Source organism: Pan troglodytes, chromosome 2, assembly GCF_028858775.2.
Source record: "Pan troglodytes isolate AG18354 chromosome 2, NHGRI_mPanTro3-v2.0_pri, whole genome shotgun sequence".
Taxonomy (NCBI): domain Eukaryota; kingdom Metazoa; phylum Chordata; class Mammalia; order Primates; family Hominidae; genus Pan; species Pan troglodytes.
The window spans coordinates 19,520,916-19,535,908 of NC_086015.1; the positions used below are offsets into that span (position 1 = coordinate 19,520,916).

The following is a 14,993-nucleotide window of genomic DNA, read 5'->3' on the forward strand; positions in this document are numbered from 1 at the left end:
ATATGGGGCGGTAAATCAGAGGAGATGGCTGGCAAGTGCATTACGGAGCATTAAACAATAGCTGATCAGCATCAGACACAAATAAATGGTCCATAATCTAGTGCCAAGAATATGGATAGTTCCCAAGTGGTGGCCTGGCTGGCTTCCAGGCAGGGGAGCACGGGGCTGGACATCAGGCCCTACAGGCCACAAAATGCCTGCCCTGGGTTACATCCCAGCAGGCAACAGGAGAAGATTCCAGTACCCAGACAGAAATCACATCCTTCCATCTGATCTCACTCTACAGGACTGGATTTGGGTGTTCTCACCATCCGGTTTCTGAGACCCGGACCCAAACATCACCTGGAGAGTCCTGCCTTCCTGGAAAATCCTGTATTCAATGAGGGAAACCACATGTGTCTGCAGGGTCATCGATGGGTCGGCTCACAATGCCTAAAGGGAAGGCTTGTGAAGTGGATTCCCCTGGCTCCCCACCCCCAAACACCCTGGTTGACACCATTTCACTAGAGTATTGTTTAGCTTAGATCCTTAACCTCCATTAAAATGCAAGAACCATCAAAGGAGAGATAAATCAGTACCCTGGCAAGTCATGCACACTTTAATATAAAGCAATATTCAATCTTTTGCTAGAGCTTTGGGCATTAATATCCTGAGGAAAAAGCAGGAGGGAATGGAAAATAAAGAATCCAGGCCAGGCGTGGTGGCTGTAATCCCAGCACTTTGGGAGGCCAAGGCCAGCGGATCACTTGAGGTCAGGAGCTTGAGACCAGCCTGGCCAACATGGCAAAACCCCGTCTCTACTAAAAATACAAAAATTTGTCAGGCTTGGTGGCACGTGCCTGTACTCCTAGCTACTCAAGAGGCAGAGGTATAACAATCGCTTGAACCTGGAAGGCGGAGGGTTGCAGTGAGCCGAGATCGCACCACTGCACTCCAGCCTGGGCGACAGAGCGAGACCCTGTCTCGAAAAAACAAACAAAAAAGAATCCAGAGGAGAGTTTCCAGAGGATAGGAGGGTAGCCTACAGGACTTTAAAGGCCAATATCACTATTTATCCAAAACCATAAGGAGATTTGGTCTATACTGGTGAAAGCCCTGGACTTAAAGAAGCAGGATTTCAGTCTCCAGCTCTCCCACATAACAGCTGCATGACCTTGGGCAAGTCACTTAACCTTTCTGAGCTGCCATTTCCTCATCTGAAAGGGGAAGTGGTGCTGCCCCCATTCAGGAGTGCTGCGAGAATTACACAAATTAAACTGTGTGGAAGGCCTGCCCTCCGGTAAATATTATTGTCTTTGTGTCTGTGCCTCCACATTCTGGAAATTGTACTACTACTGACCTACCACTGTGGGTGGATACTGGAGCCAAGTCAATCCACAGACCCATAAGTGAGTCCAGCCAGGGTCAGCCAAACCCAAGCTAGATTAGCTGACCCTCAGTTTACCCACAAACACATGAACTTCAACAATAAATGGTTGTTGTTTCGATCTACCAAGTGTCACGGTGGTTTATTACCCACCAATGGTTAACGCAATACACCAAACGTGGGAATCTTGGCATTTTTAATAATTGCCATGTTCAATAGAAATCATTCTAATATATAAATGGCATTTATCTACCTTCTTAAGCAAGATAAAGTAGGCAGAATCCAGTCATCACTGGACCATTCATGCTCATCATAATGAAAACCAGTTAATGTACTGTAGTCAATGACGCCTTCAGGGGTTACAGACAGAGCAGAGGCTCTAGAGGTAGCTCTAGTCTACTATTTTTTGTTTTTTTTTTAAACGAAGTTTCACTCTTGTTGCCCAGGTTGGAGTGCAATGGCACGATCTCAGCTCACTGCTACCTCCGCCTCCCAGGTTCAAGCAATTCTCCTGCCTCAGCCTCCTGAGTAGCTGGGATTACACGCATGCACCACCACACCCAGATAAATTTGTATTTTTAGTAGAGACAGGGTTTTCTCCATGTTGGTCAGGCTGGTCTCGAACTCCTGACCTCAGGTGATCCACCCACCTCAGCCTCCCAAAGTGCTGGGATTACAGGCGTGAGCCACCGTGCCTGGCCTACTATTCTTTTTGAAATCTCAGGCCCATTTCCTAATTCTTTATTGTTTTTCTTGTAATCATTCTTATCATCCATCATTGTGTCTAGCTTAAGCAGCAACTCCTCCCTCCCCAATTTAATATGCTATATATAATCACCAGCTTTCAAGTCACGCACTATCTATGTCTATTAGAGTGGTGTCCAAAGTAAGAGTTAACAGGCTTAGAATAAAGGCCTGAAATAGTTTTGTGTGTATCAAATATTATGTGCTTTAGCGATGGCATTTATATCATCAGTTCTGGCCTCTCATGTTTTGTGCTCCTTCCTGGTTCTCCTCTGGGACCCAGCAGAGGAGGTTGCCAGGTAATGAACCTCTGATCCAGATAGCTGGTGCTGCACATGGCACTGCTGGAATAGTCTTTCCTGAAGACAGTGAAGGAGTGGATTATCTATGAAGGTAAGTACTGGCCTACAGGCCCATGAGAGCTCTTCCTCCATCACAACCCCTTTCCGGGGCATTTACCACATGCCACCTGTGTTTCAAAAGCAGGTGATCATGGAATCCCTCAGAGCAGAGGCCACATCCTACTTGTCTCCGTGTCCCCTGAAGCACACATTAGAGTGCCAGGCACACAGTAGGCACTCACTAAGTTATAATGCATAGAATGAAAAGATTTTCCTGGTTGCCCTTATTTTCTGTGTATACACAGCCTATCTTCAGAAGAATTAAGACTATAAGCTTCTGAATATAGAATATTTTATATCAAACTGTTGGAAAATATTTCCAAAGGATTACAAGGAACAGTTTCCATTTTTTTAAAGCTTAAGTTTATTTCTGAACTGTGCTATCATAAAGCCATGGTGACTAAATTAGGGGGACAAAGCCAAGTGACCACCGGAGAAAACATATCTTTGTGATACTGAGCTGGTTACCTTAGTGATTCCCGCTAGGTCTATTCCATTGTTTTCCCTAATGTCTAATGACCACATTCCCAGCCAGAAGTGCCTGTGGATGTGCGCACTGGTTGTTCTCCATCCCAACCCTCCCCTTGGCTCTCTGCCCTCAGTGTTCCAGTCCCTGACCTCCATGCTCTGCCCTCTGGCTTCAAGTTGGGTTGGCCAATGAGAGGCGCTGCCAAAAGGTGCTTGGATGGGAGGAGAGAGAAGATGGTGTATTTCTCCTTCACTTTCTCCCTGCTTTAGGTCCCTCCATGACCAATGCTCTTGCTTAATGGCCCCTTCTCCAAGGCTCCAAATCTGCCTGGGATCCATTTTCCTATTTGCCCCTCTTGCCTTTTCAAGCACAGGGTGGTAAAGGCGTATTGCAGTTGCTAATCTCTAGGTGCCTCAGCATTCCTTGTTGGTTCCCTTAACCCCGCCCACACTTCTCAAAGTGATCCCTTCATTCAGATCTTTTCATCTGAACCACTTGAGTTGCTTCTTTATCCTGCTGTTGCCCTGATTGGTACAGTCTGCAAAAACCTTACCTAAGAGATATCTATGCTGTGCCAGGGTGCTCTCCAAGGCAAAGAGTTCAAAAGAAAACCAGAGGTTCTTTTCTCTCTAGTTTTCTGAACTCCTTAACCACTTTGGTGCTATTTAAATTAAGTAATACAAAATGATGGTAAACCCCAGTTTGCAGATGAGAAGCTTTTATTCATTTATTCATCAAATATTTATTGATTACTATGTGCCAGGCACTGTTCTGACCCTGGGAAAACAGTAAAGTACAAGAGAGACACATGCCCTGGCCACATGGTGCTTATAGTGTAAGGCCACTGTCTCTCAGAAGTCAGGGAGCTCATCAGAGGCAGGGCTAGAACCAGAAAACTGAGTTTCCTTAAGTCCTAACCTTCAGCAGATTCTCAAAGGAATCCATGACCCAAACATGATTAAGAACCACCAAATTAGGCCAAATTAACTCTCAAGCTTCTCCCTTGAACTGGGGAATGAATAATGACTACTCACTCCTAGAAGAAGCTTGATGCTCTTAACTTGAATTTGCAGGGGCATGTGGGCACACACCCACGGTGACACCACCACTCACCTTTCCTGCCCCCCCTCCTGAATTCTCCACAAATCTGCCCCCACCTCCTTCTGTTTCTCACACTTTTATAATTAGCCCCACACCACTCCCTCATGGCCCACAAACACTGGCTACACAACTTGCTGATGAGCTGTTTTTATCAATGGACAGCAGCTGGGAGCTGGATTCAGAGATGTGCCCTCTCTGAGAGCCTGGCATTTCTGGCCCTCCCTGTGTTTCCAGCAAAGGCAGTGATAGTGAAATTTCTGTCTCAGTTGAAGTATTTATGAGACTCATGTTGGAGGCATAACTAAAACTTTGCTGGGGAGAGTCAGGGGTCACTGAGGTGAATTGAGGGGGGCTGTGAGGGTCTGCCTGCCTCCTTCAAGCCCTCCGGAAACATTTGAGTTTCCTCAGAAAGGTTTAAATAGGCCATACTAGTAACCGAATACTTCCCCTGCTCTGGGCCAGACAGGACAAGGGCAACAGGCTGGTGACCTCAGAAAAGGTTGCAGGCTGGCAGACACAGCCCCTTCCCCAAATCTCCCAGCCTCATACCCGGCAGACACACTCAGCTCCAGACCTGGCTGTCACTGTGGAACCCCCTCCACTTCTCCCTGGAAAGCTCGCTTCTCTCAGGACCTCCAGCTGCCTTGTCTGAGGCTGAAGGGAAGTCGCACCCAGGAAGACAGGTCTGGAGAAAGGGAAAACCTAGTCCTGAGGCTGCAACTGCCCCGCCGCTGTTCACCCGCCACCCCACCGGCCCCTGCCACTTGCATTTTCCCTTCGAGGGACTACTGTGGCCATGGATGCTATCTGGGTCCGGAAAGAGGTTTGTTTACTCCACAACAGCCCCTGTGAGGCAAGCCCCCTTCGAAGAGGTCAGAGATGTATTTATAGAAACATCTGAGACTCACTTCTCTATTACTTGCACGCCTCTGTCTCTTTTAAGCTCTCCCAAATTCCTGACCAAGATGAAATCATGCAGCAAATGGGGAGAATAGGGGAGGCAGAAACCATTTTTCAAAGCGTCTCTGCTTTGAGCAGCCAGGTAGGAGCCGGTTGGAACAAGGACAGAAGGGGCTTCCGAGACAAGCTTGGGTGACAGGAAGCTGCTGGGGTGGCCATCTTCCTTCCAACCTCCCTCCACCAACAGTTGAATGGCAAAAACATCAGGACACATTGCAAAACAATCTTCCTTCCTCCCCCTGTCCCCTGACAGATGGAAGAGAGGAAAGTTGTGGCCATCGTTTACCTGCTGAGATTGGAAGAACGCTGTTGATGAAAGTCGGCTGAGACACGATAGAGAGGAAGAAAAGCTGAAGATAAATTCCCAAAGTCATTGGATTCAGGACAACCATGCTGGCCAGGGTCTGGCGAGGGTCAAGTTAGAAAGGAGGCTGCTGCGGAGCCTTGCTTATCTCTGCTTTTCTCTTCCTCACTGCTGTTTGCGTGCGCGTGTGTTTGTGTGTGTGTGTGTGTGTGTGCGTGCGTGTGTGTGTGTCTTTCCCTCTTTCTCTTTCCCTCTCCCTCCTCCTCACCCCCTCCCTCTCTCTCCCTCCACCTCTCCTGTCCCCCATGCCTTTACCAAGAAAGAATGCCAACCATTTCCCATTAAACTGTCTCCATACTACATAGAGTTATATTTATCTCAAGCACCATATCAAATGCCCACATTAAAATTAAGATGTCAAAATTTTCTTTTTTGGAGACTGAGGTAAGTGGCTAGTGAAGAGGTGATGAGAAGGCAGCCAAGTCTCAGATGTTCACTGGAGGCAGTCCTCAAGGGCAGAGAGATTCCTAATTGGTTATGTGCCACCATCTACCTCCTTGGAACTGGGCAGAAACAACTCTCCTGATTCAAACCGAATTTCATGGAGAAAAACCCCTCCACTGTCAGCCTGTGACATTTTTACCCATTGTGTAACAAATGTAAAGTTAACTTTTAATTTTTTTCTTTAATCATCCAATAAAAAGGAGGAAGGAAGTAGTTTATATTTCCAAACAGCTTTCTCTGTGAAAAAGTGTTTCTCTCTCCAAAAGCTGCAACCTTTTGATTCAATGCAAGGCAAAATAAATGAAAACAGTAAAAGGATAGAAAAGTGAATGATTTTTATCAAACTATATTCAGAAAAATAACATCACTAATTTAATCTTTGGCTAGACAAAATTATTCAAATAAAAATTATCACATTCTTAATACCTTTTATGAGTTTATAAAAGCCTGTTATAGAGATGATTAGATGACTAAAACAAAATAATAATTCACAGAGTTGTTCATTTTGCTTTAATTTACATATTACATGCCTCATAGGAGTTAACTCAGAAACAGTCTGCTAGTTACTGGATGCTGGGGTGGGCATCCTGCCCCTGTGCTCATTATGGGGAAGGTGGAGTTGGGTCAGGGCATGGTATAAAGTGATATTTTACAGCTGTAGCACCACACTTGGGCTTGACTCTCAGCTCTGAGTGGCAGTGGACAAGCTCACCTCTCTAAGCCTCAGTTTTCTCATCCATACAATGGAGACAATGTTCCCTTTAAAGGTTTGTTGGAAAGTTAAGTGAGGTAATGGGGATGAATCCTACACGGATTAGAACTTGCACATAGGAACAGCACAAAGGAGACCCAAGGGAGCCATGGTAGCCTGGGTGCAAAGATGGCCTCCAAAAATCTTCCCATCCCAGTGTGTGCATGCCACTCTTCCCAGCAAAAAGCAGGGCTAGTTCCCCTCCCTTAAATCTGAGGTGGCTCTGTGACTTACTTTGACCAATAGAATGTGGCTAAAGGGACACTGTGCCATCTCCTGGCCTAGGCCTTAAAAGGCCTGGCAGCTCCTGCTTTTGCCTTTTCTTGAAAATCAGCTGCCACTTTAAAAAGTCTGGACTATTGAAGAGGCCACATGGAGGGGGAAGCAGCCAGCCTCCAGCTGTTCTGACTACCCCAGATGCAGCATCAACAGGCAAGTGAGGCCCTTTTGGAACATCTAGCCCTGTCCTGGTCTCAGATGATGCCAGCCACAGGAGTGACCCCAAGTGAGACTCTCGAAAGAACTGCCCAGCCCAGATTACGAAGTCATGAGCAAATAAAACGGCTATTGTTTCAAACCAGTAAGTTTTAGGATGACTTGCTCATCAGCAATAGCTAACTGATACAGAGTTGATCAGGAAAGCTTTTGAAAGCATGAAAAATATACCTGAACTACATTCAAAATTTATAGGACAGATTAAAGAGAGGGTACCCCCATTTAGCTGCTCCCAAAATTTTTACAAGAAGGAGCTGTGATTGTTGGCCAAACTCAATCAGGACATTCTCAGGCTCACTCTTGTTAACTCCTGGAGCCCCAGCAGCCAGCTTCCGGTGGCTTGGAGAAGGTACAGTCTACCTGGGAGGAAGGTATCTTTTGAGTAACTTGGTGTCAGAATATGAACTTTCACTATCTAGCTCAGATTCCTCCTCTGCAAAGCCAGTATGACTTCTTCCTTCTCTCAGCACAAAGAATTCACCCTTGGAACAAATTCTGTCAATATGTCCTACCGGTGACACCTGCTGCTATTGTTTTTGAATACCACCTTGTGTTGCTATTTAGCTGGCATTAACATCCCTAAAGATAGGGGACTATCCCACAGCTCTGTGTACTCTCAAGGCCCCCAGGACAGTCCTTGTCACCTAACAGATCCTCAACAATGTAAGTTACTTTGATCAAATCACACCACTGGATAGGATGAAAAGAGAAGAATGTACAAAAGTAGCATAACTTTATGCTCCAGCTTTCTGCACGACTTGCATTTCCCCAGCACCCCTTGGAGCCTCTGCACATACAGCTGGCTGGCCTGCGCCTGATACAAGGGAGGGCTTTGGTGAGTATGGTGAGAGTGTGAGAGGGACTATGGATGGCCACCTTGAATTAGGACCCGCAGACAGAGAGGCTAAATTTATAATTCAAGTCACTGGAGAATGAGTCACTGCTGATCTAAAGTTACGACAGGAGCCTCTACCCTTTGAGGAGGCCCCAACACAGAGTTATTTATAAGGCCCCAATACTTATTAAACAATTTTTAGTAAATTTCCATTTCCTTGGGTATCTTATATTTTATGAGCCTATTTCTTATAAGATTACCCTAACTGACCAAGACAGAAATTATCATCTTTCTTCAAATCCTCCTGGAAGGGCTCTGATGTTTCCAGAATCTAAAAACATAGACTATTAGATTTGTCCAGAAGGAAACTATTTGAGATTTGAGAAAAGCTCACACCAATAAAGCCATTCAAAGTCAGAGTCTTCCCTCTCAGACCTTGTAGGCAGCACTGTATACTGGAAAACAATCTTTTGGCCCCATTAAACTTAAAATGCAGATGCCGTCTGACCCAGAAGTTCTCAGAAATACTCATTCACTACCCAGTGGTTTAGGTGCAAGGGTGTGCATTGTTGCCTCAAGTTGGAAACAGCCTAACTGTCCATGAATGAAACATTGGTGGAATAAATCCTGGGACATCCATTCAAAATGTTATGCAGTGACTAGAAAGAATAAGGCAGTCTTTGCAACAAATGGTGCTGGAAAAATTTGACTTCCATATGCAAAACAAACAAATAAAAATAAAGATGAACCCTTACCTTGCCCCATGCATAAAAATTATTTTAAAATAGACCACAGACCTAATTGTAAATGCTAAAATATTAAACTTATGGCAGAAAACAGGAGAAAATCTTAGTGACCCTGGGTTAGGCAGAGATTTCTTAAATAAGATGCAAAATACAAATCTTAAATTTAAAAAAGTTAAATTGGACATTATAAAAACTTTAATGCTTCTGCTCTTCAAAATAGAATACTAAATTGGAAAGCCAAGCCAAAAACTAGGACATAATATTTGCCAAACACATATATGATAAATGATTTGTAGCTAGAATATATTAAAACTTTCACAGCTCAATAATAATAAGATTAAAAACTTAATTAAAAGAAATGGCAGGCCAGACATGGCTCACACCTGTAATCTCAGCACCTTGGGAAGCCAAGGTGGGTGGATTACCTGAGGCCAGGAGTTTGAGACCAGCCTGGCCAACATGGTGAAACCCCATCTCAACACAAAATACAAAAATTAGCTGGGTGTGGTGGCACACACCAGTAATCCCAGGTACTCAGGAGGCTGAGGCACAAGAATCGCTTGAACCTGGGAAGCAGAGGTTGCAGTGAGCTGGGCTCACACCACTGCCCTCCACCCTGGGCAACGGAGCAAGACTCTTTCAAAAAAAAAAACTGAAATGAAATAAAGAAATGGACACAGCCTGGACAACATGGCAAAACCCCGTATCTACGAAAAAAAAAAAAAAAAAAACAGAACTAGCTGGGTGTGGTGGTGCATGCCTGTAGTCCTAGCTACCTGGGAGGGTGAAGATAAGGGATCACCTGAGCCCAGGAGGTCAAGGCTGCAGTGAGCCATTACTGTGTCACTCCAGCCTGGGCGACAGAATGAGACCCTGTCTCAAAAAAGGGAGGGAAGGAAGGAGGGAAGAAAGGAAAGAAGGAAGGCAAAAGATGCGAATATATATTTCACCAAAGAAGATACATTAATGACAAATAAACATTTGTAAAGATACCCAACATCTTTAGTCATTAGGGAAATGCAAATTAAAACCACAGTGAGATACCACTACACACCTACTAGAATAGCTAAAATTTAAAAGACTGACAATACCAAGTGTTGGTGAGGATATGAAGCAACTGGAATTCTCAAACATTGCTAGTGGGAATGCAAAATGGTGTAACCACTTTGGAAAAAAATGTCAGTTTTTTATAAAGTCAAATATACACTTATTATACATCCAACAATTCTACTCTTCAGTATTTATCCAAGAGAAATGAAACACATGTCCACAGAAAGACTGTACATGAAAGTTCATAACCACTTCATTTGTAATAGCTAAAACTAGAAACAACCCAAATGGCCATCAACCAGTGAATGGATAAACAAACTGCATGTGTACATACAATGCAAAACTACTCAGCAATAAAATGGAATAAACTAAGTAACATGGAAGAATCTCAAGTGCATTATGCTAAGTGAAGGATGCCAGACACAACAGGCTACATACTGTATAATTCCATTAGTAGGACATTCTGGAAAAGGCAAAACTATGGGGCTGGAGAACAGATCCATGGTGCCAGGGGTTAGAATTGTGAGAAGAGAAGGGGGCCCAAGAGAACTAGCAGTGATGAAAATATTCTTTATCTTGATTAGAGTGTTTGTATATTTTGTCAAAATTCATCAAACCATACTCTCAAAAAGGGTCAGTTTTATTATATGTACATTTTCCATCAATAAACTTGACTTTAAAAAATAAGAAAAATGTCACATGTATGCACTGACATGGAAGATTGTCAATGGAACACTGTTGAGTGAAATAAGAAAGTGGCAGTATATCCAACCAAATTTCTGAACAAACAAGCAAATCTCTTTATCAGTTTTTATATGTGCATAGAGAAAGATCTAGAATGATGTACATCCCACAGTATATGGGATAAGAGAAGATAAAAGGAGAATTCCCTTTTCAAGCTTATACATATTTGTATTAAAATTTTTACAATGAGCGTTATTTAATTTGTAATTTAAAAACAAAATTCTATTTTTACAAAATCAAGTTAGGGTGGCCTTAGGAGTAAAGAAAACAGCAGAAAGGAAAAAGGCGCCAATCCTGCATGCCCGAGGTCCAACAAGTCTTTTGCAGACGTGTTGTGAAGAGGAGAGAGTTATTGATTGGTCCTGGCAGAGAAACAGAGCTCTGAGCCTGGTCTCTCTGGCCCAGAATGGATGATACTTCAGTTATGCAGAGGTCATAGCCACCTCCCATCAGCAGGCGGGAGGCAAGCCTGGGCAACTGAGAAGCCCCAGGAAAGCCCCTCCTCACAGCTCACTGTTCCCTGGCAACTTGGGCTTAAATCAAAGCCAGAACTGATGGGGCCTGGGAATGCAAAGCATAGCTTCATCAGAGGGCCAGAAGAGCTAACGAGTCTGATAAGACCCATCAGACTTATCCAGGCATCTCGCCCATAGTTACATCTCCAGGGCCAGGAGCTTGGATTTCCTCACTTTCAGGGCAGAGATAGTAGGCTGGCCTTGAGCCATCTGGAGTGCAATCACAACACTAGCGACAGTAATCTTATCCAATACAGTGTTTTTCATACTATGCTGGGGGGGTGTGCTCATTCTGAGATGCATGGTTTTTGAAAAGCAGAGGAGTTCATGGACATTAGGAAACCCTGCCTGTTTTATGTCACTGTTGGAAATTCAGAACATTTATTGGCATATCAAAAACACTGAGAAGTCCTGCAGTAAAGAAATGCATTGACTTTGCTTTTACCCCAAACATATTTGACCCTCAAACCCATTTTTATTTAATTCTTATTATTTAGCTCCCCACTTTTCTCTCATCTACATGTTATACACTAAACATGTTACTGGTATGGTAAATAATCGTATATAGGGCTTTATTTTGTATGAAATCCTTATCTTTTTTTCATTCGATAGTCATAAGTGAGGCAGCAAGACTAGAATTATAATTCCCATCTTACAGATGAGAAAACTGAGGCTTATGTGAAGTTCTGGGGACAGCAGCAGAGGTTCAGGTCATTGGCTGGCTGGAACAATGCCTAGCAAGACTAGATATGAACCGTGCAGGCTGCTGAATGACACATCGAATCAGATGTCACCAGTGCTCTAGCCTTTAGGGCTAGACATGTTCTCCATGGAACACCAATCAACCTGTCTACCTGAAACCAGACTCAGAAAGGTTGTGAGTCCAAGAATCATTCAACTCTGAGGATGCAAAACCACATTCTTGGTAGGGAGACAGGACATAAGGGAAGGCCAGGGACTTCCGAGGAGACCCCAAAATGCTTTATGACAACCCGAGGATTGACGGTTCTTGAACTAAAGTCCATAGGATGGAAAAACATCCTGAATCCTGAACAAATAAATCCTAACGTTATTTATTTCAAGAATCATAGGAATAAGTAAGCTCATAATATTTAGTAAGCCACCAAAGGGCGAAACAAATCTGCCTTGCTCTTTCAGGTGGAGCTTACCCCAGATTTCCCCTAAGGTGAACCCTGGGAAACTTAGGTGACATTCACTGCAAACTCTCTAGCCAGTTCAAATGCATATTCCTAGTATACTATTTGTACTTAACACAAGCTAATTGCAAATTTTTATTTTTATATATTTATTGAAATAATATCACCACCCACAATCCCATCACCTCCCCCAACACCCTCAGCCCATCACCGGCCCCCTACCCCAATCCCAGTCCCCAACCACACCACCTTGCCTCCTGGAGAGATGGTTCCTCTTGCATTTGAGGAGATTGGATGGGGTGGGGAGGAAGGCCCACCTAGCAACTTGATTTGGCCCAAAGCCATTTTCAAAGCTTGGATCTTGTCTCTGCCCAGCTAAAGGTGGAGATCAAGGGCATGTGGCTGTGTCTGGCAAAACCTTTAATAACAATAGGCTAATGCTGACCAAGACTGAGAAGTAAAGGGTAAGAAAGGGAACCACTCTTACTGCATATAATTATGCATCCTGCATTCCAGTTATGAGAAGAGAGAGCTTAGCCAATATGCGCAATAATCAGGCACTGCTAGGGAGTATCGTAGAGTCACCTACTAGCTGAGGCTGGCTGTGTAGGAAATAATCTCCTCAGAGATGGACAAGAACAGACATAGGCACCCACGCTGCTCCAGTGAAGCCTTACAATCCTGTGACAAGGAGGTTCTTCCCATCCTGCAGGTTGTAGTACAAGTCGCACAAACCTGAGGTCACAGTATGTTCTGTATTTAATCCACTTAAGGCCTTAAAGTGCTTTAAAAATACTCAGCCACAGGGTAAGGGTTATCTCCAAGGCCAAAATGTAAACATATGCAATCTCAGGTAAGAGGAACAGGTGATTTTTTTTTTAAGTACAAGAGAGATTAAAAATTTTCCACCCAGTTATCATGGATTATGTGGCAATCTGTTTCCTTATATAAAGAGTTACTAAATGTAACTGTGAAGTTTTAAAACCACAAGAGTGTCCTCAGGAAGTAGATGAACAAGGTTAAACTAGAGAAGACAGAAACAGAAAAGCAATGATTCAGGAAGGTAAGAGAGAGGTCAGAGAATTCATTCACTCATTATTTTTCTGTTTTCCTGTTATTTATTTATTTATTTATTTTGGAGACAGAGTCTCACTTTGCCACCCAGGCTGGAGTGCAGTGGCACAATCTCAACTCACTGCAACCTCTGCCTCCCCTGTTCAAGACATTCTTGTGCCTCACTTTCCGAGTAGCTGGGATTACAAATGTGCACCACCATGCCTGGCACATTTTTTTGTGTATTTAGGAGAGACGGGGTTTCACCATGTTGGCCAGCTGGTACTGAACTCCTGGCCTCATATGATCCACCTGCCTCGGCCTCCCAAAGTGCTGGGATTATAGGCGTGAGCCACTGTGCCTGGCCCATTATTTTTTCATTCAATAAATATTTACTGTGTTCCTATCACAACACAGGCCAAGATCTACAAGCTGTAGATTCAGCATGCACAGAATGTACAAAAGTCCCTGCCCTTGGGAACTTACATTCTAAGGAGGTCTCAAGACAGAAGCACACTGGTGTTCAGTGTAATGTAGAATAATGGAGAGAAATAATTGATCATGGAGAGCCTCCCTGAGGAGGTGACATCGGAGCAGAGACCTGAGAAAACGAGCCATGCAGATATCTGGGAGGAAAGCATTCTAAGGCATCAGGTGCAGACATCCTAAGGCACCAACAAGCTTGGTTTTTCCAGGAGGAGCAGAATGGAGTTACATGTGGCTCGAGCAGAGTAAGCAAGAGGGAGAGTGAAGGAAATAGGATCCAAGAAGCCACTGGGGTCAGGTCATGTGGCATTTGTAGGCCACGCATAGAGTTTGGACTTTGTTTTAAGATGGAAGTCAGTGGAGGGTTTTGAACAGGAGTGGCAGCTCTGATTTGTGTTGTAACAGGATCACCCCTGGCTTGACCACAGTAGATTGTAGGGGGAAGTAGGAGGCCTAACAGGAGGACACTGAAGGTGGAGATGATGGTTGGTTTTCCAAGAAGTGACAATGGAGGTGGTGAGTAATGATCAGATTGGATAGATATTTAAGGTAGTGTAGCAGATTGTATTTTCCAAAGTCTGCAGCGCCACCAAATACCCCACCCTCCACTGTCTTCTTCTGATGGAATGTTGTTGCTTCTCCTTGAGAGGTGGCGTGTGTTTTCCTTCTCTGAACCCTGGCTCCTTCCCCTCCCAATTCTCTGCACCTCTATTGTTTTCCAGGTCACACTCACCCCAACCTGACACCTCCTTCTCCCCAGCCTCCAGGCCTTTATTAAAGTTACCAGAACACAGAAAGGCCTTCTCACAGACACAGGTGCAGGTGCCAGGCTTGGCTTCTAGGCTAGCGTACGACAACGCAGGGATGGGACGGGGAGAAAAGTCTTTCCTGAGACGCTGCAGAAATCTGGAGAGGCCTTAGCGTGATCAGAGCTATGGAACTGGGGTCAGTGGTGATCTGGGAGGCTTGACTGCCATCTGAGTTACAGGAATTTGGAAGGAGGAGTGCCAGAGTCGATGAGGAAGGTAAGAGATGAACTTTAATTGTAGTTCTCTGGGAAGTATTCACGGAAGAGTCATTTCTGACCTTAAGGGATGAAAATACCAACTACAACCACCAATTATTAAATACCTATGATATTCCTACAGATGTGATTTCTTGGAAGCCTCTAGGCTTTTGAGCTAACTCTATGAGGTGGGTATTACTCTCTCTATGGATAGAGGTTGACAAAGGTAGCTTAGGTAATCTGCTCAAGGCCACAGAGCTAGAACACAAAGCTGGCCCACATACCTCAAAGCCTGTATTCTTTACA

At 44.2% G+C, this 14,993-nt stretch overlaps 1 protein-coding gene across 11 annotated transcripts in view; it reads right to left on the minus strand.

Moving 5' to 3' along the window:
• COLQ (collagen like tail subunit of asymmetric acetylcholinesterase) overlaps positions 1–14,993 on the minus strand; it is a 100,226-nt gene that overhangs the window by 65,936 nt on the left and 19,297 nt on the right. For 9 of the 11 annotated variants that reach the window (XR_678822.4, XR_010155126.1, XM_016940555.3 and 6 more), the window contains exon 1: positions 5,328–5,519. The exons of 1 other annotated variant lie outside the window; for it this stretch is intronic. Coding sequence is in view for 8 of the 10 variants with exons in the window: in XM_016940555.3 (XP_016796044.1) it covers positions 5,328–5,433 (106 nt within the window). In the remaining 2 variants the exon portion in view is untranslated. Of the gene's footprint in view, positions 1–5,327; positions 5,575–14,993 lie in introns of those variants that run through there. One more of the 11 variants, XM_001159864.6, reaches the window with a different exon arrangement.